The sequence below is a fragment of the Vicugna pacos genome, chromosome 3 (genome assembly GCF_048564905.1).
Source record: "Vicugna pacos chromosome 3, VicPac4, whole genome shotgun sequence".
Taxonomy (NCBI): domain Eukaryota; kingdom Metazoa; phylum Chordata; class Mammalia; order Artiodactyla; family Camelidae; genus Vicugna; species Vicugna pacos.
In genome coordinates, this window is record NC_132989.1 from 90,381,552 (window position 1) to 90,409,074 (window position 27,523).

The 27,523-nt window shown below is 37.6% G+C and overlaps 1 protein-coding gene and 1 long non-coding RNA gene across 6 annotated transcripts in view; one reads left to right on the forward strand and one right to left on the reverse strand.

Moving 5' to 3' along the window:
• The window catches only part of LOC140695699 (uncharacterized), a 74,611-nt gene extending 64,902 nt beyond the window's left edge, over window positions 1-9,709 (forward strand). The window contains exon 4 of the long non-coding RNA XR_012071506.1: window positions 9,551-9,709. This is a non-coding gene — a long non-coding RNA (uncharacterized lncRNA). The remainder of the gene's footprint in view (window positions 1-9,550) is intronic.
• NNT (nicotinamide nucleotide transhydrogenase) overlaps window positions 1-27,523 on the reverse strand; it is an 89,406-nt gene that overhangs the window by 8,264 nt on the left and 53,619 nt on the right. For all 5 annotated transcript variants that reach the window (XM_072958734.1, XM_031676185.2, XM_031676190.2 and 2 more), the window contains 7 exons: window positions 27,164-27,309; window positions 25,801-25,996; window positions 22,319-22,552; window positions 21,000-21,160; window positions 19,672-19,851; window positions 13,604-13,763; window positions 11,835-11,916 (listed from right to left, as the gene is read on the reverse strand). In XM_072958734.1, the coding sequence (XP_072814835.1) occupies window positions 11,835-11,916; window positions 13,604-13,763; window positions 19,672-19,851; window positions 21,000-21,160; window positions 22,319-22,552; window positions 25,801-25,996; window positions 27,164-27,309 (1,159 nt within the window). The remainder of the gene's footprint in view (window positions 1-11,834; window positions 11,917-13,603; window positions 13,764-19,671; window positions 19,852-20,999; window positions 21,161-22,318; window positions 22,553-25,800; window positions 25,997-27,163; window positions 27,310-27,523) is intronic.

Here is a 27,523-nt window from a genome sequence, read left to right on the forward strand (position 1 = left end):
TCTATATACTTTGCTCGTGGACATTTGGTTAAGTGGGCAGAGCTCATATTTCTTTTTCTCCCCAGCTAACAGTTTCTTAGATTACCAACATTAACAAACCAAATCTTAGTCAAGAACTTAAATTGAAACCGTAATTTATTATGTATTTTAATGCACAGTTTGGCATACATGGGTACTGATGATATTTTTAACCTGCTGTTCTTCTAAATATCACATGGAGAAACTAAAGGCACAAAGACTGTGCCCCAACAAAGGCAGAGATTCTACAATAAAATCTGGGGATCCTGATGTGTCATTATTTCTGAATAATGACAGAACAAAATAATTTTCAAAAGAACACATCTTGAAATAAAAAATTTTAGTTTGAAAATATCATTTCATTTTTCAGAGGTTCTGAGTAATAGAGCTAACATGTCAAATTGCATTATTAATCAGGTGATTTTCATTTAAAGTGAATGCCAATTTGTATTTCAAGTGTGTCCATTTCAAGTCAACATTCCAACTTAACACAGGGTTGTTTTCCCACATTCACAAAAAGGTACTTGAACTTCTACCACTGACTAGATCCAATGATAAAACTAAATAACCAGATTCAGTTCAGGGAGTTGCAGCTTAAAAGATCAGAGAGCACTTGGATACGGTTCAACAGAAACACAAAATACCTAACGACTTAGAAAAGAACACACTCTAAGTGAAAAAAGATCAACTGGCTAGAAAAAAGGCAAAACGCGATTTCAAGCAGACCAAATAAAACGGAAGCTGACAAAATATTCCTCATTTTCATTAAACAGAAAATTGTCTTCAAATGCAAAAAAAAAAAATTCTGTCAACAATTTAGAACAAATGCCCTAGTTAGGGAAAGTTTCTGCCTTCTCTGCTGTGGATCAGGGAGGGTAAGGGTTCATTCATCGGAGCTGATGCACCACCAGCTCAGCACAAAATGGATTCAAGGGCATTTCACAAATAAATGCAAAGGATGGTTGGCTGGAAGTGGACATAATCAAGGCAGTTATGGTGGCTGAGACAGCCCTTCATTTATGGGAGGAGGGGGAAGGATCAAAACCACTAGGAAGAGAGAGCCCAGAATAACTGCAAGACATTGCCCTGCTTCAGTCCTATACTACTCATTGCAATGAATTGGTGTTTTTTTGAGATGTTCATAGTAAATCTTGGATACCAAAAATTCCTCCTATTCTCCCAATCCTTCTGAGCACAAACAATGTTTCCTGCTTCCCCCAGGTCCCTTTCTCTTCCCAAAAACTGACTGGTGAGACTTCAGAAAAACTGAGTCATTGTGCTACACGGGATTTAAGGTCTGTGTTAGCTTCCTATTGCTGACATAACAAACTGCCACAAATTCAGTAGCTTAAAACAACACAAATTGATTTTCTTATAGTTGCAGAGGTCAGACATCCAAAATCAGTTTCCCTGTGCTAAAATCAAGGCATTGGCAGGGCTGCATTTCTTTTAGAGGCTCTGTCTCAAGAGGGAAAATCCATCCCTTGCCCTTTCCAGCTTCTGGAGGCTGCCCTCATTCCTTGGCTTGAGGCTGCATCACTCTGACTTCTGCTTCCATTGTCACATCTCTTTGATTCTGACCCTCCTTCCCCTCTCTTACAAGGACCCTAGTGATTACATGGGCCCACCCAAATAATTCTGAATCATCTCCCCACCTCCAAATCCTCATTAAATCTACAAAGTGCCTTTTGCCATATAAGGTAACACAGTCACAGGTTTGGGGGGTTAGGAGGTGGGTATCTTTGGGGCCATTATTCACCCTACCACAAACTTCCTTTCCAGTCCTAAACTTCCATGAACTAGGGATTCTATTTTAGCTGAAAAAACCAATATACACTTTGTGATTTACTTTTGTGCTTCAATTTTGTATCCCTCCTTGATTCCAATAATTTTTTTTTTATTTTAAGTTTTTATTTGTTTTTAATACTGCCTTTGCTTATCTTTAAATTAATCCATCTGGTCATCATCTTTGTGCTTTAACTGAAGTGTCTTGGACCAAATTAGAAATTAAAGACCTCTAAATGTATTTGTTATTACTGTAATTTTTGATTAGCTGCAGACTGCATAAAGAAATGTTTCTGTTGAGCTAATTGGAAAAGGTAAATAATCATAAAGCTAACCAACATGTTATGCTGAAAATCCCAAAGGACAGATCACTTTGTATCTGTTTGCATAATAATTTATTATACTAAACTTCAAGACTCTGAAGTGGGAGAAAAACACACACAAGGCTATTTCAAGAGAATGCCAATGTTTTGAGAGAAATGACAGAACACAGTAAGTTTGTAGAAATATGTATGTGCATGTTGATGAGTCAATGTGAATTTATAACAATCCTGGCCCATGCCAACTGGCTAATCTTCAAAGCATGGATTAAAGTTAATTATATCAGCTATTGGTTGCCCATGACCGGCAGTTTCCAGGAACTGATGGCCAAAGCTCATCAGTGTTCCATCATCACATGAAGAATATCCAGAATTCCAAAATGCAAAGCCTACCAGGCTTTTAGTTCTTCACTCTGAACCACGCAAATTACTGTATACATGCCTAACAAAACAGGATGAGCTGTCCCAAGTCCACAACATAATTCTATGGACAGAGAATAACTACTCAAATGAGGTCACAGAAGGATCTTCCAGACTCCTGTAACTCTTTCTGCACCTCCTCCTCACGATGCTCTGCTTCATAACAACTGGTTGATAACTGTGCTCTCCAAACTGGGAGCAACTCGAGAACAGGAGCCATGTCTTATTTATCAGTTCCCACCGTACCTGGCACTCTATTATAGCAACTCAAACAAAGGGAGGGAGGGAGGGAAGGACAGGGTTTCAAGTAACACAGTGTGCCCAGTAAAGTACACTGACTCAAACTTTCTACGTCTCTGTTTAGAGAAAGAATTTAGGGAAGTAGGAAAGAGTAGCAGTTAAAAGCTCTATAGAGTGCCACTGCCCGGGTTCAAAACATTTGGACAATTTACTTCAGTGTCCCTCACTTTCCTCATGTGTACATGGGATTGATAATAAAGCCTCTTCAGAGGATTATTGTGAGATTTAAGTGAGATAGTTCATGTAAAGAGCTTTTTATACAAAGCACTTTAGACCAATGTCTGGCATACATAGCCTTTAAGAAATGTAACCTGCCATTATAATATTCTATTGAAATACATTTTTATAATATAAATGCTCATCTGTATTTAGTCATTGGTCATTTATATGAAAATAAACACACACTTTTACATTAAAACAAATGTTGGTTTGATGTCAACATTTTCTGAATTGGTTTTCTAATCTTTACCTTGAAATCCCAGTAAATATCAACATGATCCAATAAAAGCCAGAAATTCTTTGTACTTGAAACCACATGAAAAAACTAGAGAAACTGTATAGTCACTATAGACTGAAGCCAATAAATGTGAACACTGACTCATTGGTCAACTTGGTCGTAACTAGTATTCAAGTTCACATTTACTTTAATAGTGTCAAGTTTCAAAAGGCCACATTTAACCCTTCTATAGATACTATTAAGGCCAAAAATTAATGTTTCCTTGACTGACAGATACAACAAATGTTATCAACAAGTCAGGGTAATCTCTTCAATTATCTTGAAGCAAGAAAAAAAATTTTTTTTTCATTCTTAGTTTCTTTTTTTTCCTCTTTCTTTTTTACTAAGTAGAATTGTTACAGTTCGACTGCACATACATGTTATAGTTTGAAGCAAGAAAAATTTAACCACTTTTCGCTATTTTTCTTCTCTCAAACATGAAAGCAATAAAGTCTTTCGTGGGACAGTATATAATAAAAGCTAAAGCCTCAGCCGCCAGTTAAAAATAGACCCAGGCACAGTTCAAAAAAGGTGGAACAATATACTCCAATGAAACAACCCAATCTTCAGAGACTTTTAAATTATCCAAGAAAGAATAAAAACAAATAAAAATGTATAGAAGAGCTACTCATAAACACCACGTGAAATAGGTACAGTTTGGTAAAGGAGCAATTCAAAAAACACCGTATTTTTTAAGCCAGCCTCTTCTATAGTTCATGATGGCATAAATCCCATTCTTAAACTTTTTCACAACCTCCAATTAGATTCCAGGTGTCACATGTTCTAAAGGGGACACAACGACGTGAATTCTCATGACCGTGGGCCATGCAGACACAATGTCCCGGCCAGGCTGCGTCACCCCAGTTGTTCCTGGACATGTAGGACTTTTAAAGAGTATAAAACATTCACCACATGGATCCCACTACAACTGTTCAGATAAACTACATTTCCCTTCTTGCATAATGGAAATATCCAGATTGAGTTTAGCAGTAAAACATGAAGAAGAGCCAAGTATCCCAAGTCAACAGTAAAAGAAAGAAACTACAGGGACTGCTGGGCCCTGTACTAAAATACCGGTGTGTTTTCTCCATTTTGCAGCCTCCTGCTATTATAAACAGAGGAAAGGATCTCCACGTTTTTTTTTTAGGTCTCTTTACAACCTTCAACTATTTGGTGATACGTTTTGTGTGTCACTGTGCAAAATCTACTTTCATACTCAAGATGTTCAAAGGGTTAATTTCCTTTCTCTCACTGTTTTATATTTTCAAATCAAACTGTATACAGAACAATGACAGCATTTTAGAATTTTGCCTTCTCAATACCATCATCACACAATTTTACTAAACATGTTATTCTAAGCTCTTAGGTGGTTGACAAATTAACTAAGAAAAAGATATAACAAAGGGAAAATAAAAAGAGTTCATTGTTAAAAGCCTACATATCCTTCCTGTTTTTAATCATAAATATTTATAAATCAATAAAACCTTAAGAGTTAAAATAAGATTCTCCAATCAAACTGATTCCTAAAGCAGGACTCCTTTTTTAGAATAACACCAGTTATTTGTACACTCTATTCTGTCACAAAACAGGCTGGGAATTTCCTGCAGATGTAACAGAGTCCCTGGTATGGGCTGCCTCTTGAAGGACCTTCATATTCAATGTTTGCATGTGGCAGTGCTGCATTCTGAGGAGGGTTCGTGGAGGTAATTAAAAGATGTGTTATATATTCAATATTTTCTTAATTAAATTTGCATTTCACCTGTGAAAAATATGAAAGGATTGGAAAAGAAGTATCTTTGGTTCATCACATTCTGATCAGAACTTCTGATTGACAGCTATAGGTCACTTATTAAAAGCACAAGGAAAAGTTATTTTTTAAAGAAGTAATTTTAGTAAATTAGAGTAAAACCTTACAAAATATGAAGCAGGGTAAATGTCACACAAATTATCCTTGCTGCTGAAAAGGCTGGGACCAGTCGGGTGGGGTCAGCCTATCCATCTGAAGAGAAACATGGTAACTTACAAATGGGAAAAAAAAAAAATCTTCCTGATGAAGCAGCTGTAGTCCACAAAAACTGATTAACGAGAAAGGCTGTGGAATCAGCTTGTTGGCAAGGCTTCCTACACAGAAGGGTAGACACCCAGCTTTCTGAGATTGTGATCATACTCCTTAGAAGCAGTGGTTGAGATGACACTCTTACAATTCCGAATGAAAAAAAAATTTTTTTAATTTCCTAGAACTTTCCAACAGCCAGAATTAGAGAACATTGTGTACCTTTCTTTTTTTGGAAGGCAATTAAGGGCTGAACTCTCATCTGAAATCTGGTGTTCATCCACAGCCTTTCTTCAGGAAAAAATTATGAATGTTGAAGAGCTTATAAAAATGTCTTAGGGGCAGTGCTTCTAATACAGAATAGAACCTGTTCTATGACTGTGAGTGAGGACATGTGTGACAGAAAGCTACAGTCACATTTTCCATCTGTACATGTGGCCTGTGACACTTAGGCCACCCAAAAGATGAGAAGTCATCCAAACAGGATCAGGTCAGATGATCTAGTGAAAACATCGATGCAGCCCTCTGTAGAGCCCTGTCCCAACACCGCCTTTTCCACCCTGACGAAATTATTCCAGATTGTGCCCAAATCTGGCTGTTCCACCACTGAACCAAATCCAGCTAAGCCCAGAACAGAAACTGTATGACTACTGACAAGGTTTTTGTTTCAAAATAGCCGACAAGACTATGAAAAGTGACATTAGAGGAAAAACGAAAATTCTATTTGCCTCTAATGTTCTAGAATATTATACGCTAGCATATTGCAGAGATTTAGTAAAAATAATATATACACTATTTCATCTTTCTGTCTGAATAATTTTAATGATGCTATTGAATGATTCTTGGAACGCAATGGCTAGTGAGCACCATAAAAATGGAAATTATTAGCAAGATACTGAAGAATTTGAACATGAAATGAGAAGAAGGCTTCTATTTACTTATTCTCTGCCATGTTTACATGAACCTCATTGACAAAAGTCAGCTCAAGAGTTTATTATAACTAATACTAGAACTAGAAGCCAAAAGCCACCCTGATGGTCAGAGGCACTGGTTTCCAACAACAGTGAGAGTTTCCCCTTGAACCATGGGGACAATAATTTCCAAAGAATGAGTCCTAGAATGGTATGGCTGGCAGAGCCTTTTCAAAGCACCTAAGGGGAAGTGGAGGGTATAGCTCAGTGGTAGAGCACATGCCTAGCATGCACAAGGTCCTGGGTTCAGTCCCCAGTACCTCCATCAATAAAATAAATAAATAAGTAAAACCTAATTACCTCCCCTTGCAAAGCACCTAAATCACAGACTTTTAACACAGCCTTCTGTTCTTTCTACCACACCAATGTGCTGTGGACAACATGAAGTCAAAGGTAGTCTAGTCAACAGTCAGAATCCAGGAGGAAGACAGCCTCTTTCCTGGAGCACAACAGACACCTTTGATCAGAGGGATTCCTGGCAATTCTACACAACAGGTTGACTAGAGATGTGAGGGAATGCACATGCTTTCTTTGGTTTTCCTTTCTTCTACCAAAAGTTTCACTCATTTGATGAATTTCACAATGACTCTTACCACACCCACCCTACTGCCACCGTGTTTTACAAGAAGGCAGGCTCAGGGCAAAGTGCAAAGAAACAAGCCACACTCTTTCAGAAAACCAGAAGCACTGGCTAACTCATCACCAAATAGAGCCAGTTGGAATTCTGAAACTCTGACACAATAGCCTATGTTCTAGCTGTTTTTCCCCGTTTCAACTGTCATCTGAATTGGAAACACAATGATGTTATGTCTTCCATTCAGAATATCTTAACACCTATTAACTAACCTCCTAGCAAATATAAAAGCCACAGGATCAGGAATTTTGATCTTCAGATTCACTGATGCACTCTCAGGACCTAGAACAGTGCCTGGCACAAAGTACTATATAATTATTCATACAGTGAATGGTCATTAACATGAACAGTCATGGCCAAAAAGAAAGTACTGCGAAGCTGGCAAGAAACTCATAAATAATGTCTATTTCTTTACTCAAAACACTATACTGGATCTTTTATCTGGCCTAACTGCTATTCTCTTCCAAAGCATGTATCTTTATTACTTAACAAATTTGCATGCCCTAGCCCTTCCTGCACCCCAAAACATAACAAATGCAAGAAAGCTGAACTAATTTTATTGGAATTATATTTAATCCATGAAAAACAGGAAAATCCAGTCAGATTAACAAAATATTTCATCTTCAAGTAGCTTCAAAGAATGGATTTCTTAGCAAAAATAACATTTAAATTTGTAGCCATGTCACACAAGACCGTAAAACACTACTAAACTGCAAGTACCACTGGCAGCTAGATGTGTTTAGGCAGAGGATGAAAAAAATAATTAAATATTTATTTTTTAAAACCTGCAGAAAAATATCATGTTATGAGTAGTATAAAAAGTTTTAAATGTTCCCTGGACAGTTATCTACTCCTCCTCCTCCTTTTCTTAGCACACTATCACATTAAGTGGAGTTCACTCACTAATGCATTTGTTTATAGATTTGTTCTCTTTATAAACTTTTGAGTGTGGGAATTGGGCTTATGCAGCCTTGTATTCTCAGTATCTGGTAATACATTTCTAATAATTAATAATTGTTAATAACTTCTAATTATTAACAGAAAGATACAGGTGAAATTAACATGAAAGCAATATATCACATCAGTGAGCCAACCAAAGAAGTTAAAAGGCGGCTTTATAAGTGCAAAAGCAATAATGCTTTATACAAAGAAAATCAAGCAGGGATTAATTGCAAAAAGAGAAAAACTCCATCTCTTTCTAAGAATTGTTCATTGGGAATAACTATCTCAGCTTTGGAATGAAAAGCCTATCACATCAATACAAAGACTGGGAAATTAAAAAAAAAAGTCTGTCCTCCTGTAACCTTAAGATTTTTGTAATAAAATGTTTTGAGAGATCAAGCCTGAGTTAGGAAAGCTAGCCCAGCGTTCCGGGCAACCGGGAAGCAACAATATCCTGGCCACTAAAGAACGGCGAAGTCAGTGAACTTCCATGACGCTCTGAAATGAGCCCTTGTCGTGAAATGCCATGTGCTTCATTATATAATCTCAGCTCTCTGTGAGCATGTTATGACTATGGCCAAAGTAAAGGAAAACAGGAGTGTCTCTAAATCAATCACGGGCCATGAAGCCAGACAGACTGTATGACAGACACAATTTTTCTTGGTACCACTTGGGCATAACTAATTGATGACAGTCGTATGTCCACACTGGCACGTTTCCACAGGGAATGTGTGCGAGTATGTCACCACATCTGGATGCTGGGCCTGCTGGGGTCCTGAGGCACAAAGATCTGCTAACAGCAGAGGCCCAGCAGCTGTGCTCAATGAACACCGTGGGAGCGCCGCAGAGTGATGAAAGGACCAAATTACGGCAAACTGTAAATACAGATTTATTTCATTAAAATACGAGGTAACCAATGCAGCCATCTCTTGTTCAAGCAGACATTTGCCTCTTAAAAGAAAGCTAGCATCTATGTACACACATATTCTTAACTTCATAAAGAAAATCCGCATTTCTCCTATGAAAAGATGATGACAGACATAAAGCAAAATCAACAAAGTTGCTACAATTCCCTTCAAATTAAAAAAAAATCCCCACGCAGAAGCTAGAAAGGAAAAATATGATAATCTACTGTCATCATGTTAACAAAAACTGTTCCTTCCCATTCAATTCAAATGTGAGACTTAACTTAACTTATTAAAAAGCCTGTGTTGAAAATTCATTACAGTAAAAAAAAAATTGAATATATAAATATATAATTTCATCTTTAATATGAAATAGATCAATATAAATGGCTAACTTTTCCTAACTCACAGAGAAGTCAGGCTGACCACTAATTTTATTCTGATCCTATGTAATAATTTATTAATACTTTATTTGAACAATTGATGACAATTATATGTAACGATTAAAAGCTCTCTCATGAAAAGCCTAATATTCTATTCACAAAATTACATCGATGAAAAACAAATTATACCTGAAAACTATTCACATATGTCTAACCAAAATCCTCCTAAAACAGCAGTTTATACTAGGTTCTCATGGATAAAATTCAAATTTTAATCAGGTCAGAAACTAAAATTTCATTTGTTTTATCCCTTTCCTTTTCAGATGATTTTCTTCCATCCTTCTAATTCCTTTCCTTTCACATCTTGCCTTCCATCAAGCCGTCAAACTTGTAAGATGTTCTCCAACTCTGCACCCATCTATCTAACACTGGACTGATTTTCCAAGATGTCTGTTTAAGCTGGGCTGACCAACAGGACATAAGAGAGGTATGTCAAAGTAATCATGCCCTTCCCTAAGGATAACTAAGACATGAAAGCCGTCTTTCTCTGTTTTGTTATGATTGCCACTCATCTAAACATTTATGTGGTGATAGAAGGCATTACTAATACATTAGACTTTTTCACATGTGGACTGAATAAAGGGAAACAATTTCTTTTTAGGAAAATTATTAAAGATTCAGTAACACGTCCTTTCCACTTGTAGGTCTGCAAATGCTTTAAGTGGTCGGAGTAGGACTGAAAGGGAAGCACAGTTTAATACGCTACATGAAAACAGAAAAAAGTTACTAAAATGAGACCGCCTACATGAAAATCAAAAAACAAAGTCAGTACCTTTTCTCATCTTCTGTCTTCTCTACCTTCAATTCATCTAAGATTTTACTAAACATCGAAAACACCTACATCACAGAAATGCTGGTCCTACCACAAAATATTCTGATCCTGTGTATTTAAAAAATACAGACTCCCTATAGATCACAGGAAGGTAGAGAATGAGAAAAGGAAAAAAGGATGGAAACACAGGAAGAAATAAAATTCAGCTGACACTAAAACATTTTGGATAACCCTCTGCTGTCATCATCAGAGTCCCTTTTACTGCTATTAATATCTGGGATATCCCAGCTGAAGAGAAGGATTCTGCATCCAGCCTGGCATAGGTGGTCTGACTAGCTCTAGGCACACTGTTTGACTTATTTTCTTATCATCTGCCTTCAGACAAAAATGCAAGATTGATGTCTAAAAGGAATTTTTATTAACAGACGTTAACAATTTTGTCAACATACATGAACATCCTGGTGCACAAACTAATTTTATTTAATAATAGTTAATGGAATACTACTCAGCCATTAAAAACCGGCAACATAATGCCATTTGCAGCAACATGGATGCTCCTAGAGAATGTCATTCTAAGTGAAGTAAGCCAGAAAGAGAAAGAAAAATACCATATGAGATCACTCATATGTGGAATCTAAAGACTCATGGACAGAGAATACAGACTTGTGGTTACCAGGGGGGTAGAGGGTGGGAAGGGATAGACTGGGATTTCAAAATTGTAGAATAGATAAACAAGATTACGCTGTATAGCACAGGGAAATATACACAAAATGTTATGATAAATCACAGAGAAAAAAATGTGACAATGAGTGTGTATATGTCCATGAATGAATGAAAAATTGTGCTGAACACTGGAATTTGACACAACATTGTAAAATGATTATAAACCAATAAAAAATGTTAAAAAAATAAAAATAAATAATAGTTACCTTGTTGCTCTGACATATGGTATCATGTCAATGAAATTGCTAGTGAACCAGTTTCCCCACACAGCAGGCAGCTCTCATGCTCCCAGGGACAACTCCAGACAGTACCTTCACTGACTCCTAACAGCAGAGTTCCAGAATATGGGTCCAAAGGTACACAGGACAGATGCAAAGTACTGCAAGGGTTCCTCACCCCCAGCCCCATTCTTACATCCCACAAACCCTTTATCCCAGTTCATGGGGAATAATCTAGAAATGCAGAGTCCTCAACTATTGCGATTCTGCTTAATATCCACCCAAGGGCAGAGTCCAGTGCCCAAATGGCAAGAGGCAGGTACAGCTGCCGCTCTAGTTCACATTTCAAAAAGCATACGGTCTTAGAAAAAGAAATCATTCCGCAGTCTTTTTCAGCCTCAGGGTGTGAGAGCTGAATCAGTCAACTATTAACCAGCCCAGCTTCACCACCTGGTCTCACTCTTCAGCAATCTCTCGTTTGAGATGTTTTTCTTCAGTGTGAACAACAGTAACCAAAAAGACACAACTTGGTATAATTCAAATGTTCTGCTTGACCTCCTTCCAGAAACCGGGTTTCTATTTTTCCACAGGGATAAATATCCTGGAACTTAGTACAATAAAATTTCCCTTTCTAAAAAGAACCTCTATTTAGGGTCGATGATATTAGACAGAGGCAGCAAAAACTGGGTAGTAAGACTGTGGCTAGACTAAGGCTTTTTACAACTTAGTCTCTCTACCGCACATTACAGAGGAAAACCCCACCCAAAGAAACAGTCACCTCAAAAGAGGTCATCTACGTCTCCCGTCTCTCATACATGCACAGCAAGCACTTACCTGACTTTTTTGCCCTGTTCAGAGAGCATCTTTACCAAATCTGCGATGGGGTACTGAGCTTTGGCTGCACAGAGGCCATAGCCTACAAGGAACATTAAGGACATAAGAATGTTGTTTTTATTTAGAAATTTTATGAACTACAATTTCTCTCTTGATCAAAACATATTTTTATGCCCCCAAAAAAGGCAGTTGTTAACAGGATTAGAAATGATAACAAAAAACTTACAATACAGACTTTTAAAAATATTGGCCTAAATTTCAGATTCAGAATCTCATGGTCCCTCCTCAGTCTCCTGTGGTGTCTGATGCTGCTGGGCACCCTCCTCACCCACCATCTACTACACATACACACGCTCACTTGTGTACACACTTGGACTCGCCCTCACATAAAGTCCCCTGGCTCCCCTCCTAACATTGTCAGTTTCCCTGAACAGATCTTCTCCTTCTGTCCCCCAACCACTTAAATGGTGACGCTCCCCAGGGTTTAACTAGGCAACTCACTCTCTCCTGGGAAAACCTCAGCCCACCCAATGGCTTCAATGGCCATCTGATGACTCCGAATCTATCTGCAGGCTCAGCCTGTCATTTGAGCTCCAGGTCAGCATGTCCTTTGTCCCAGCTCCGCCACAACTTAATGTCTCCAAATAAGAACTTAAAAACACAGCCCTTATCACAACCCACCTTGCATTATATATCGATCTGACTTCTTCACTAGATGGAAAAAGCATAAAGGGAAAAGAATGTGTCCTTTACTTTCCACCTTCACACTCCAGCACAACGTTTCTCAATGCACTTTGGTTGGGACAATTCACTATGCAGGAATGTCCCAAGTGCTACAGCATTTAGCTCGCCTCCTCCCATGTCTAGCTGACAGTAGGTGCCCCTTCTTGAAGACAACCAAAAACCCAAACCCACATGTTTCAAACGACCCTAGAAAATGATACTGCCCCCACTTGAGAAGGCTTGTGTCTGAACATTCAATTCTGCTAATGTTTGTTATTTACGTGTTAGTATATAACCAACAAGCAAAGTATCCACGTGCCAAATCAATAGATTTTCTTCACAGAAAATTCCCACGATAGCACGATAGAGTTAAAATCCTAATCTGGAACCAACATGTTGCCTGTAATAAATATATCAGCATTCTGTGATAAGAAAGAACTGGGCCAAAACTCAGAAAATTGGGAAACTGAGGCCTGGAGAGATAATTGAGTTGGGCAAAGACTTGCAAAATCAAGAACAAAACTATGACTCCTAGACCAAATTCTTCCTTCAAGGCCATATTCCCTCATCTTTTGGAAATCACATGATTCTCAAGGATTTTTTAAAATACTTACTTTTGAAAAAAAAAAAAGACATTAACATTCCCCAACCCTTACTAAGTGAGTTTAACAAATGAGCTAGACACTTTCATATATACTGTCTATTTCAATCCTGACATAGGCCCAGAATTATCGATGAGGAAAAATAATCAAGACTCAAAGAGGATTTAAATAAACATTTATACAGAATCACAGAAAGACATGGCTAGAACCCATTACATCAATTTATAGAATCTCTATGTGATTCCCAAAATATTAACCTAAACCAAGAATTCTTAGTATTTTTCACTTAGTAATCAAAAGGCTGCTTCTAAATTTGCATTATGTTTTCAAAATGAAGAAGTTCTCATTTGGTTTTTTCCTATTATAAGAAAGTTACTTCAATGTAATCAATTATAACCGCTATTATAGGTTGTTTGCTTGCTTTTTGGTTTGGGGTTTTTTTACCTGGAGTAATAATAATGCTGTTAGCTTCCCGAATCATGTCAATTGCATTGTCAAGGCTGATTTCCGTATGTGTGCCAGAAATTTCCATGGGTTTTCCACCAGCTGTTGAAGTGGTGCCATAGCCTCCAAGAATCACATTAGCCAGGGAGCGATTCATTGCCTGGAGAGCAAAAATGATCAGCTGTGAGAGTTCAACTCAAGTAACTTTTGCAAATGGTATGACTCCTGTGTATACGATATTCAGAATCATTTAAAGAGGTTTATTTGATCATTTAAAACATTTTAACCAGATCAATCTGACCTAGCTTCTGAAAATTATTTCAAAAATTTAAATGATAAGAAGATATTTGGGAAATCATATCATTTGTTTCTATAAAATCAACTGTACACTGATATGTTTTCAGTAAAAATAAATTTTAAAAAAGAATTTAATGGAAAATTACCAGGGACATTAACATATTCATGAAAAACTCAGAACTAGTTTTTATTGTCTGCGCACTGAGTGAGCAAGTTCTGCCTCCATACTGACTTGTATTTCACCAGAGTAAAAGAGAATGAAAGCTATAAGAAATTTTACAAGGTGACTCCACAGATCTGCCAGGTGAACTCTGCTACCAGCTGCAAGCTGTCACGAGGCAAGAGGGAGGAATCAGGGAGGGACCCGTAGCATTTAGAAGTCTGCTGCCCTCTGTCGTCAAGAAAACAAACACGTGGGAGTTGTTACTGTCTTACTTGCCAAATCAACTACAGCTCCATGAAGCAATAACAGAGTGGCTGGATTCATCATTAGGCTTCTAAAATAGTTCACTTCTAAGAACACAGATGAGCAAGTTTATAGACTGCTTCATTAAAATCTGCACCCACCCTTTTAACTAGAAAAATAATCTTGGGGAAAAAAGAATAAGGCATTTCCTGCGTGCTCATTTACAATCATCCAACAATGTACAAACACCACAACTGGAATATCTGACAATAACTGATCTAATTTTGCCAACTGTTTGTAGAACTCTGGAAGTGTGGTGGTAAAAGCAAAAAAAAAAAAAAGAAAGAAAAACAAAAAGAAAAGAAAAGAAAAAACAGGAAGCTAGATGTTTTTAGCAATCAAAAACATTTTAAGAATTCAAATCACTGTACACACTAGAAGCAGTCATTCAACATGATCAAAACTGAATTCATCACTTCGTTAAAAATTTCAAAAAACTGAACCCTATTTTAAGGGTTGTAATAAGCAGAAGATTGATCCATTGTTTATACCATTTAAAACCTAGATAAGTGTCAATATATGTTTTAAAAAAAAAACAGACAAGGCTTTATTATTAAAAAGCAAAAAGCACCTGGAGATTCTCAGTGATAAGTAACACATCAGAGGAAAAAAAACATGGCCACTCACCCAAAGACAGGCCAGCCCACGACCACCTTCGGGGAGACATTTACACGTATGGCTGAAGGGGGACAGAGGCAAAGGCAGGGAGGAAACGGAGCAGAGCAGGTGAGCAGACACCTGGCTTATCAAGACTATAGACTTCAAAGATGATAGATCAAAATGTTGTCAGAATTTTTTTGATTGTTCTTTTGATCTAACCTCATTGATCAGATACAACAGTCACATTTTACAGAGCCTAGAGTCTGGTCAATTTATCTAAGATTATTACTTATAAAATAAAGCCCAGAAAATCTTAATGCATATTATTAACAGATAAGAGGGTCAGAGAAACGTCAAAGTAATGCTTTTAATTAAGCTCTTTCTCAATCCAACATGAAGTTTTAAATTCTTAACGTAGTCTCCTATACTTGAATCCAAGTAGGCACTCCTGAGACTTCCCAAACAGTCAACATTTGTTGATTTTGATAAACCCTTTCTAGTTCTGAAGTACAGGATTCTGAAATTAAGTTGCCAGAAATACATTCTACCAAATGCTTGCCCTTAAGAAGTGACTCAGAGGCACATTTCAGACATTGAGATATTTCTGTCATAGATAACTTAAAAAAAAAAAGTCAAATGTACAAAGAGTCTCCATCACCTGCATCACACAGTTCTGTAAAGGGACAGACAACAGAGAAACATGATGTAGAATATGACCACTTTATTCCAAGTTAGTTTAAAAGGAACCATTCTTTTCTTCCTATAAAACTGAATGGAGGAGAAGAAAAGAATTTCTGAGGATATTTTGTTAATGTGTACGCACTTCTGATGGTATCTCAGAAAAAAAATGGGGGGAGCCACACAGTAGTTTAACAAATCAAAGTCAACTTGTTAAACACATATCCACAATTATATCACCATGAAGCTAATTCCACGTGGTCTCTTACTAAATTATTTTTCATCTCTGAATCTACCATTGCAGCATCATATTCACGACAAATATTTAGGGTTTAGGGCTTTGTTTTGTTTCTTTTTGTTTTTCTTTTTTTTTGCTTACTAAAGTGATTAATGAGACTAACCCGTGACCACTGATCCACAGATTGAAGAATTCCCAGCTTCCAAGACAAAGTATTTGCAACACTGTCAAGACTGTTCCTTTTAAGTTACTAAACTCTATAATGAAAATTGTATGCTACTTTAAAGAGACCCTTAATTCACATAATTCCAAGCAAGCTGACAAATAAATCTGAAAAACACAGGAAAGGTCATAAAACAGGCAAAACCAAAGCAATAACAACATACATACCATTTATCAGCATCTCTCACTTCAATGCTTTGTAGGTGCTAATTGATCACAAAGCCAAAAAAATTATTTTGGGTTTGGCTTTGACCTACTTCATCCTGCTCTATTTTCATTTGGAAGCAAAGTGCAAAATTCAGAAAATATGGCCTGAAAATGCTGTCCCATTTCCGGGAGCCCTCTGTGTCCCAGGAAATCTGGACACTATCTCAAGCAAACGGACTACAAAATCATAAAGAGGTTAGTGTCTATATGACATCTGGATATAAAGAAAACCATTCATTTGAGCTAGTTGTTTGGACACTGTCAACATTTTTCAGTTTTTGTAATATTGGGTGTTGTGTAACCAAAGCATCAGGCTCAGAGGAGACCCAAAAGAATTGTCAGAACAAAAAGTCAGCTTTAGGGATGCTGATTACACAGGGTTCATTCCATTCCCTCTCACATAACAAAACCACTCTGTTCTGGTTTGGATTTGCATGTTTCTGCCAATAAATAAGAAAATACTGAAGGTAAACATACTAGCAATACTAATACATATGGACTGGTGGTAGTCTATCTGCTACCATAACCTATCTGAGAAGATTTCAAGTGTGAAATGAGCTAATAAAGTATTCATCTAATGTCCATTTAACAAGTATTATATTCATTTGAATGTGCCAGGTGCTAGGGCAGGCTTCATAAACCCAAAGGCAAATAATAAATGGTGTCTCAAAATACCTTCCTTGTAAAATGAGAATATTTCCTACCTCCAGAATTAGTTTGGGGATTAAATGAGTTAATATTTGTAAAGTACCCAGCATATTGCAATATGCCCGAGTATAAGCAGCTATTTCACTTTTATTATTATGAATTACTCTGAGCTGCTAAGCACAAGCCATGAAGAAACTATTTCTTACAATAAATTTTTTTTTGTTAAGAAATAAACAATTTATCATAATAAAGAGAAAAATCAACGAAGATTCACATGAAAAGTCAGAGAGCAGGAATATTTTAAAGGAAAGGAAATGTCTGTCTTCAAAACTGAAAAACATGGCAGGCTTATTTTTTGTTGCTGTCTTATGATGACATCTTATAATAAGACATAGGAGTAGAAAGTGTTCAGTCAGACAAGCACCCACACCCCACTGCTGGAGCCCTGACTAGAGAGTCCTTTGTGGAGATCAATTTAACAACATCAATAGCCAACAAAAAGATTTTTACTCCGTTTGACCAAGTAAATGTACTTACAGAATCTGACCTGAGAAAATCCTCAGTGATGTACAAGGAGAAATAACATGGACTTGGATAAATAAAATTATGGTATATCTTCGTGTTATAAAAACATGCACACAGTAAAATTTGTTCGTTAAAAAATTAAACTTTAACATAGAAAGCATATGTATATGAAAAAAGACTAGAATTAGAATATTCAGTATAAACAACTAAGTGGCAAGGGGGCTATAGATTATTTTATATCCTTATTTATCCTTTCCCACTTTCTTCCAAATTTCCCACATTAAACATCTCTTATTTTCATAATTAAATAATTTTTTTTAAAGTAAAGCTTCATCTGTTCTTGAATCCAAGTTACTACAACTGGCTATTACAAACAGAGCGTCAGTCTGACCCAGTGTGAAGCTTATGGTCCCAGATGGCTATGAAAATACCTTTTTAGCCTTACATACAGTATAAGGATAAAAAATAACTGAGGGATGCTGACAGTAAATGGCAGGACGGAGGCAGTGGAAATAGAAAGAAAATACACAGAAGAACTAGAGAAAACAGATCAAGAAATATCGAAGAATGGAAAAAATTTAAGAGAAACATGATATAATCACAGAAGCACATGTAGAGAAGGGTATTTTAACAAGGGCCTTTTACACCTTCTTCTAGTTACTGCTGTAAAACTGCTACTGCAGAAGTTACTATACTTACTATAACCAACAATAAAAGAAACTAAATAAAGGAGGTAAAGAAGAGGAAATAAAAGACACAGGTAGAAATTTGCAAAATACTATTAACTCAAGAACCTAAAGAAAACCATTAGAAAAAAAAAAGAATAAGAAGGTATCTTATGCTGACACTTCAAGAACCATATACAAGTTCTTCCCACCTCTACCCATCAATATGCCACTGGCCTTGTTAAAATTCAGACCCTCCCATTTAATTTTACAATCAGTAATTAATGGTAATCTGCTGCCCCCTGCTGGTCATTCAAATTCACTGAATGAAGCAAAGTCAACGCTAAGGATTGAGAGTTCATATTTAGAGAAAACTATTTCTAATACAACTGAATAAACTTTTTCTTCCTCATAAGCATTTGTTTTTAAAAATTCCAAAGCATGATAGTTTTCAAATAGGAAACACCTTTCCAAATTCCTTGAACAACTTGAGGGATTTAATTTTAAAACCTCTCAGCTTATTTTGAACTTAGGCTTTCAAACTCTGTTTTTACAATATGGCCCCCAAAAAACTAATTTTTTATTATGAAAAGATAACTTCAGCATTAAATTCACATAAAGATTTTCAACTAAAACATAAGAGAAATTCTAAGTTGTAAAATAAGGTTTTTTCCACTGTAATTAAAGAATGAAGGTGGAATATCTTTTTTCTGCCTGAATTACTAACAGGTATAAAATCACATTCTGATTTCACTCAGTTTCATGCTCTTCCTTTCACAGTCATTCAAAACTATTATTCAGAGAATAATATCTTTAACTTGAAAAAGTTTTCTAGTCAAACTTTTAATTATTTGCAGGATTCTTCTTGCCATCAAGATGAGAAACAAATGAAGCTAGGAAGTATTTGTCTTGTTAATTTTTTCCTCTTTTTTTTAAATCATGCTGACCACAAAACTTCAAGACTGGCACTCTCACAGATAACCGGTGGGAGTACAAATTGGAGCAAGCTTTCTGGGAAACACATGGCAGTAATAGACAGAGCCCTTAAAATGAGCACACCAGTCCACTTCTAGCAGTCGATCCTAAGATGAAAATCAGAAGTGCCAAATATGTATTTATGTCAGAAGAAAAATAAAAATCAAACAACCTTAAAGGTCTAACATTAGGGAAAAATTAAATAAATCTTGTATATCCATACGATACATCAGTAAAATAATATTTAAAAAGCATTTTAATGACAGGAAAGTGGCAAGACTGTAATCTGTAAGATGTAAAAAATTAAATGTAAAACAGTGTACAGTATGGTAAGTAAACACACAGATAGGTAATACACAAAGAAAAAGAACAGAAGGAAAAAAATCAAAATCTTAAGTGTTGATCGCCAGATGGAGGCACTCAGAAGATTTTTATCTTAATCCTGAACCTTCCTAATTATCTATACTTACTGCAGATAAAAGAAATGACAAACAGGTCATCACTTTCAGAACTCCCTCTCCCTTCCCTTCAGTCACTGGTTCCTTACCACACACATGATGTAGGACAGGATGGCGCCCGAGGAGCCAATGAGCGCGCCCACGATGGTCAGCAGGTTGTTGTTGAGCAGGAAGCCCTCGGCACACAGCGCCCAGCCTGAGTAGCTGTTCAGCACGGTGATGACCACTGGCATGTCAGCACCCCCAATGGCAGCCGTCAAAGTCACACCCTAGGACGAAAACCAGAGCGGAGCTCGAAGTTAATTGAGTAAAAAGAAACCTCTGACACGGAGCATCGTGGCACGTAACCATCCCAGTTTTTCTATTAAGAGATTTACATGTAAGTTCCACAGCAGGTAATGATCGCGTGCCCCCTACCTAACTGACTCTCCCACAGACATAAAAGTGCAAACGCTGAACCACTTCCTCTGCCCCCCAAAATCCCTAAATCCCTAGAAGGCAGTGATGAAAAGAGGGCAGAAACTGGAGAGGGGTCTACGCTTGGGAAAAATAACAGCACAGAGTAAATTTCCCAGTTTTTATGGTTTTATTTAGCTGATAAGCAAGACCCTGCAGCTGCCAATTGAAGCAGCGAAAACTAAAATATCTTACTAGTTTGAAAATCTGAGGATAGGGTTCAGAGTGACTAAACAATTACTGTATGTCTAACTTTGAACTAAGCACTGTAAATGATTTTAAAATTTCTAAACTAAAACCTTGTCTGCAAAGCATACACTATAGAGTATACTAGACAGACACGAAGCAGTCAGTGACGAACACAGAGCTGAGTGCTGTAACAAAACGCTACACTGTGACCACAGACAACGAAGGAGTACTGTATGTATCCACATGCTAAATGCAGTAACTGGAGAGGAAGAGGACCAACCTATCCTGAAAGGTCTCCCTGAACACATAGGGTTTGTTCAGTGCATTTCATCTTATACGATTACTTGGTTTAGTATCAGAGCTTCTAACAAATGTGAGAGTAACTAACGGGCAGGGACTCCTGGACACTCACTACATAAACCCCAAGGCACTATTTTATAGGGCCTGTCACACAGCGGGGCCCTAATGAACAGAACTGAAACCTCTGGCTTTTGAAATTCTGTGCACCAACCCACTGATCTGGCGAAAAGACCCCAGAGCAATAAAGATGTCACATGTGACAACACTGACAGGAATAAGTGAGTCGAGAGAGTGATTTCTTCTCACACTTTTCTATGGTTTCCAGATTCCACAAAGACAGACACATGACATCATTTGAAAGGACCTTTATTCCACCAGGGGACTTGAAGAGGCAGGACAAGGCTGGACTGTACTCTAACAGAATACTCCCAGTTCCGCGGCAAGCAAGTGCTTTCCGTCTCTGACTACTCACCATGACAGCAGAGAGCGCCGACACGGAGCCCAGACAGGCGATGCCGGTGGTGAAGCTAGGGTCCACCATGAACGGGACGATTCCACCCACACTGGCGGCCAGCAGGCCTGCATTGAGTGCGTGCCTCCCAGGGAGCAGGAGAGGGGCGGATTTCAGGATACCTGGGGCCGAGCATGTGGTGGTCAGAACCTAGAACGCGTCGCGAGAACCACCACCATCCCCTACACACACACACACACACACACTCTTCAGTGTACGTCATTTAATCCTAAACTACCAAAACTTAGTATTAGAATAAACATGCTACTTAAAATATCACTTTACATCAACAGCTATTAAAACAGAAAAGCAAATGAGAGTTCTTACATGTAAATGTTAACGGAAGTAGAAAAGGCGTGGCTCAGCTTAACTATCCTGTACTTCGATCACACAACCATTTCATTCCTCTTCATCATGGAATCATGAAAAGTGATCGTTCTTTCCCCATTTGACTACTACAGAAGTTGTTAAGTGTGGTTTTATTCACTTAAGACTTCAAAACCAAGTCCTAGAACATTAGCCTCTCTAATTCAGTCAACTGCACCCAAGGGAGGAGAGCCCTTGTCTGCAAGTTGCTCTAAGGACAAAGTGTGAGACACGAATGTTGTGGGCTCGAAGTTCTTTTGTGATTTTTACATGTCACTTAAGTTCCCTCACTTAATTTTAATGACTTGACTACTGAGAGGTAAGACCAGATTTTTAAATCACTAACTAGCTTCTCTAGAGACTCACCTTTTTAGGAAAACACTGAAAGCAGCTATGTGACTTTTCTTTCCCTCCACTTCTGTTTTCACGACTGCCTTCAGCAGCAGTGACAGCTGCCATGCTAGACCCCTAAAATGTGTATTTGTTTTCAAAGTAAGTAGGGGACCCTAATCACACAAACTTCAGTAAACCTCTCTCTATGCTGGAAAACGTATGAAGTCCATTTCTGTGAACGCTACACAGGTATCTCTAACCAAAGATCACGACGATGCTATTTTGTTCGTATGTATTATCAGCATCAACTAGTCCCTCGATGCACACTTCCGTGCACTACTTTCCTCCACGAGCTGTCTGGAGAAGTCATGGCCTCAAAGCTCTGTGAGGTCTGTAAGGCTCAATAAAGGGAAGCCACCTCTATAGAGGAAAAAAAAAAACTTTAATAGTACTTCTCAGGGCCATACCAATACTCTTCACCTAACAGGTCCTAATAATTAAGCTCTTTCCTGAAATTGAAATGGACCCGTAAACGCCCTAAATAATAGATATTTACCTCTATATTATACTGAATCACTTACCCTGCAATTTTCCATAGGCAACAAGAGACCCACTAAACGTGACACCACCGATGTAAGTACCAAGGTAGGCCACGATCTTGGTGAGATTAGCCGCTGCATCCGTAGCAAAGTGAGGATACTCTACAATGTACTCCGCTATGCAGGTCAGCACAGCCGCCAAGCCCACCAAACTGTGGAAAGCAGCAACCAGCTGAGGCAAATCAGAAATCTGGATGCGCTTCGCGATTGTCAGCCCTGTTGGGAAACGGAAGTCAAAGAGAACTCAGAGCTCAACAGACCCTTGAGAAGTGACCACAAGAAAGACCACATGAATACTACCCAGCCATAAAAAGGAGGGAAATGTTGCCACGTGTGGTAACATGACTGGACCTTACGGGCATTATGCTAAGTGAAATAAGGCAGACAGAGAAAGACAAAGACTGTATGATCTCACTTACGCGTGAAGTCTTAAAAAAAAAAAGGTAAAAAAAAAAAACGAAGCTCACAGTCACAGAGAACAGACTGGTGGTTGGTTGCCAGCGGGGTGGTCAAATGGGTGAAGGCGAAGGTACAAACTTACAGTTATAAAATGAATAGGTCCTGGGGATGTCAGGTACAGTGTGGTGACCACAGCTAGTAATACTATATTGCATGTTTGAAAGTTAAGAAGGTAGATCTCAAAAGTTCTCATTACAGGAAAAAACCTTGTAACTCTGTGGGGTGACGGATGTTAACTAGACTTATTGTGGTGATCATTTCACAATATATTTATATATAAAAGTCAAATCATTATGCTGTGCATCTGAAACTAACCTTATGTGTCAATTATACCCCAGTTTTAAAAAAGACCACACTTAAGGATCTCCAACATTGTCATTAGTTAAGTATTTAACTGCTTCCTAGCAAAATATTCTCTTACAGGGACTATTTGGGTAAGAACAGCGGCTTAAATACCCCTTCAAAGAGCAGGTTCCCACACACCTAAGCAAGGCACAGCTCCAAAGAACCCAAACACATAGCATCAACACACAACTCTTCCCCTTACAAACTTCCAACACTCCCCCGGACTAATGTTTCTTCAGAACACTTTAAGGCTCCCATTAAACCCCTGACAGTCTCCCCACTCATGAATAACCCGGCTCTCTTCTCTATCAGCCAGCATTCACCTCTGAGCACACAAGAAACAGCTGGTCTGTGAAGACAACCTAGGTTTTAGATGTGTGGATGGAGCCCAGTCCAAAGGTAACAAAATGTAAGTATTTGAGTAGTAAACAACCAAATCAGGAAGGAGACTCTGAAGGAGTTTCCTGGCTGCAGGTGGGTGACATAGGAGTGGGGCTCAGAATATTTGCAACAATGATATCTGAAGGTTTTCCTGCCATGAACCTGCAGCACAAGCTCATTTTCCTTCAGGTGCCTTTCTAGGGAATTCTAAGAAAGCATGCCCAGCCTTCCTGGGTAAGGATGAAAGGAGACGTAAAGCTAATGTCGTGCTGGTAAATACTTAACCATCAGCTCCTCAGGACAAAAATTTGTGTATATAAATACATACATGAGTTTTTATTTGGTGGAGGGGAAGGTAGGGCATGTCTCTGTTTTTTTGTTTGTTTGTTTTTATTGAAGTATAGTTGATTTACAACGTTGTGTTAGTTTCTGGCATACAGCATAGTGATTCAGTTATACATATATATACATATTCTTTTTCATTATAGGTTATTACAAGCTATTGAATATAGTTGCCTGTGCTGTACAGTAGGACCTTGTTGTTTATTCTGTATCTAGTAGCTTTTACCTACTAATCCTTAACTCCCAATTTATCCCTCCCCCTTCCCTTTCCCCTTTGGTAGCCATAAGTTTGTGTTCTATACACATGAGTTTTTACTGATAAAAAGGTATGCAGCACACAATTTTCAAAAAATAATAAAATACGGGGAGGGTATAGCTCAGTGGTAGAGTGCATGCCTAGCATGCACAAGGTCCTGGGTTCAATCCCCAGTACCTCCATTAAAATAAATAAATAAAAACCTTATTAGCTTCTGCACCACAAAGAAAAATAAATACATAAAAATGTAAAATAATAATAATAAAATATACAATACTCTATTGTAAGTTTCATAAAGCCAATTGACTTTCCCAGAATGCTTCGAAAGACTTCAATGATTTTTGCCAAACTCTGGTATCTGCAGCCAACCTAGTGTTTGCAACTGATGAATGGGTATAGTTCCTACATGAATTGCTGGTTGAGATTTTTGTTTACTTTAACAAGTAAGACCAGAGTGAAACATAAGAGGCACATGAGAACTTCACTCATTGTCAATCATGTAAGTGGCAACTTCACTGAATCTGATAATAGTTTCCAAGTCCTGGAAGAATATTTGCTCAAACTGTTGTCCTAGTCATAATATAATGGTTATTTATTCCACAGTATAACACACTTTTAAGTTTAAGCTGCATTATTACACATTATCCTCATCACTTTCTTAGATTGGACAACCAAAAAACAATAAATGAAACCCAGATTTGTAGCATTTGTTGATTTCCATGGTATAAATACAACTGCCATGGCTGATCTCAAGCCACCAGTGTGATGGCATCAAATATGGATTCCAGAAGAGACATACAGAAGCCCACCCACCATTACACAGTGTCTCTACCACACAGACTCAAGACACATGGATAACCTCAAAAGCGTAAATAATAAAACCTAGTGAATTCATTAGAAAGTCATGAGTTTTTAGTATTATACTCTTTGTTTCTAATATAATTTTTTAAGTTTATATAATTTAATTTTTGACAATGGCTGTGTTTAATAACCAGCTCAAAAACTTCTTGAAGTTTTTTTTAACAAGCACTGAATAAGATTAAACGGTGGTTTTTCTGCTGGCACGGGACGTTTTTCAAGGTTTTAACAGGTCTCTGAAGCAGAATCTTCTACTATAACTTATTCCCAGCAGACTGAAAGATGAGCCTATAGACAGTACACACAAGAGTCCCAATCCCTCGTTCTATTATCAGCTAACTGGACAGTCAGTAATGGAAAACCAGGACTGAGTACAAGGCATTTTACAGCCTGCTCTTTTGACAGAGTTGATGTACTTACTCAATGTTGAAAAACATTTGTATGTGAATGAAAGTTATACCAACTACGATGACTTTTTACCAAAATAGTATTTACTGAAGCAACTTCCATTAAGGCAACTAAATTCTTTCATCAATACGGGCCTCAAACAGAAGTATATATACTTAGAAACTGAAGTACAACTAAAAGTTCTTACTCCTGACAAAGCACTCTTAAATCTCTGAGCCTGAAAAGAATATGAAAACGGATATATGTATGTATATGTATGACTGAACTATGATGCTGTGCACCAGAAATTGACACAACATTGTAAACTGACTATAGTTCAATTAAAAAAAATTTTTTTTTAATCTCTGAGCCTAATTGCCTTCAGGTGTTCAAAGGGCATTGGTTCACATAAAGGCAGAAACCCAAAAGTGCTTACCAATGGTACCACCCAAAGCCATTGCTCCAGACATCTGAGCTAACAATTCTGGGTCCGGTTTTAGGCCTCCAAGAGTGGCTGCCAGGCCTCCAGCCACCCCAATCATGCCCAGTGCATTGCCAAGACGCGCAGTTCCCTGGGTGGAAAGCCCGGCCAGTGCGCCAACACAGCATAGGCCGGAGCCCAGGTACATGATCTTTTCAAAGTAAAGGGAAGAGAGAGAGAAAGATTATCAGAACCTTCAGTCCAAGGACAATTTTAAATTTAGACAACAGAAGGACCAAAGTGAGCTCTTCTTTCAATATATCTATATATTTTCCTATCCATAGGGGATAGTAACATATTCAATCATTTACATTGTACTTGCAATTATACCATTTAAGTAAATTGGTTCCTTCTGGATTTGATAGTATGTACAAATGCTTATAAAATTACCTAAATTTAAACAGAGTTATTATGGGATCTAGACTTAAACAAATGCTATAAAAGAGCCAACCCTTGTGGTTGTAAGTGCCAGGGACCACGCCGTATATTTTACTTATGTTGTAACTCAGTCTCATGAGAGCCACACGAGCAAAGAATCATCACCCTCATTTCACGAAAGAGAAAACCAAAGCTTAAAAAGGCTACAGAATTTTCCCAAGGTCAATGATCGGTAAACAGCAAATCTAGGATGCAGACATGGGTCTCCCTGACTCACTGATCTAACCCTTTCAAAAAAGACTGTGTTCATTAAGCAAATACATGTTGGGAATCAGCAGAAACCAAGGGAAACATGATTTTTCAGATGTCAGAGAGGTTGTAATTTAGTGACAGTCATTTTAAAGAAAGATATGACTGAGTTCAGAACAAAGTTGGGTCTCTGTTATGTTTAGACATGGAACTTTCAGAGTTCAACTTGATTATTTCTATTTTCCTATACAGCATTCATTTTTGAATTATCATTTTTTAATATACTGGCCATAACATCTGGCTTCATAGGGGAAGAAGTAAGTAGGAAAAGGACTGATAGTATTTAATAATGAAAAGTTTCCAATTTTTACTGATTCTTTCATTGTATCAGTACAACAATCCAGCCAGGTACATAAAAGGAGTACCAAGAATCTTCTTGGCGCTTCTTACATGTGGTAAAGCTTAGGGACAAGCAGATAAACCCACATGTGCAGAGTTAGCAGGCTAACCTGTCTCTAGAATTCTGGGTCCTGATTCTTAGACGATGAGAATGCTTTATTTGACCAAGATGTTTCGAGAGTTATTGTTGTATTTGCTTGACAGAATTTGAATTTTGATAATGGTAATGTCAAGTCTAACTGGGAAGAAGACACAGTGCCAAAAAATAAAAGCTTTTAAGAGAGTCTCTTACTTGTTCAATGTTATAACCACTGTAGAGGGCAGCTAAATATCCTCCAACAAAGGTACCAGCAGGGAGCAGATACAGGTAATTGTATTCTGGGGGATCTGTGGGACGCTTGAACATGTCCAGCATTCTCTGAGTCACCAGAAAGCCACCTTATCCAAATAAATATAAAACAAAAAGAGTTACCTCATTGAGCAATATAATTTTTTAAAGTTATATATACTTTCATATATATACACAATTATATATAATTTTATATATATACATACTATGTGTATATAATTTTTCTATTTTAAGCATATCTTTATCATCTAGGAATAAATATAATTTTAAGTAACACTTTAGAACCTCAAAATTAGAAGTTAT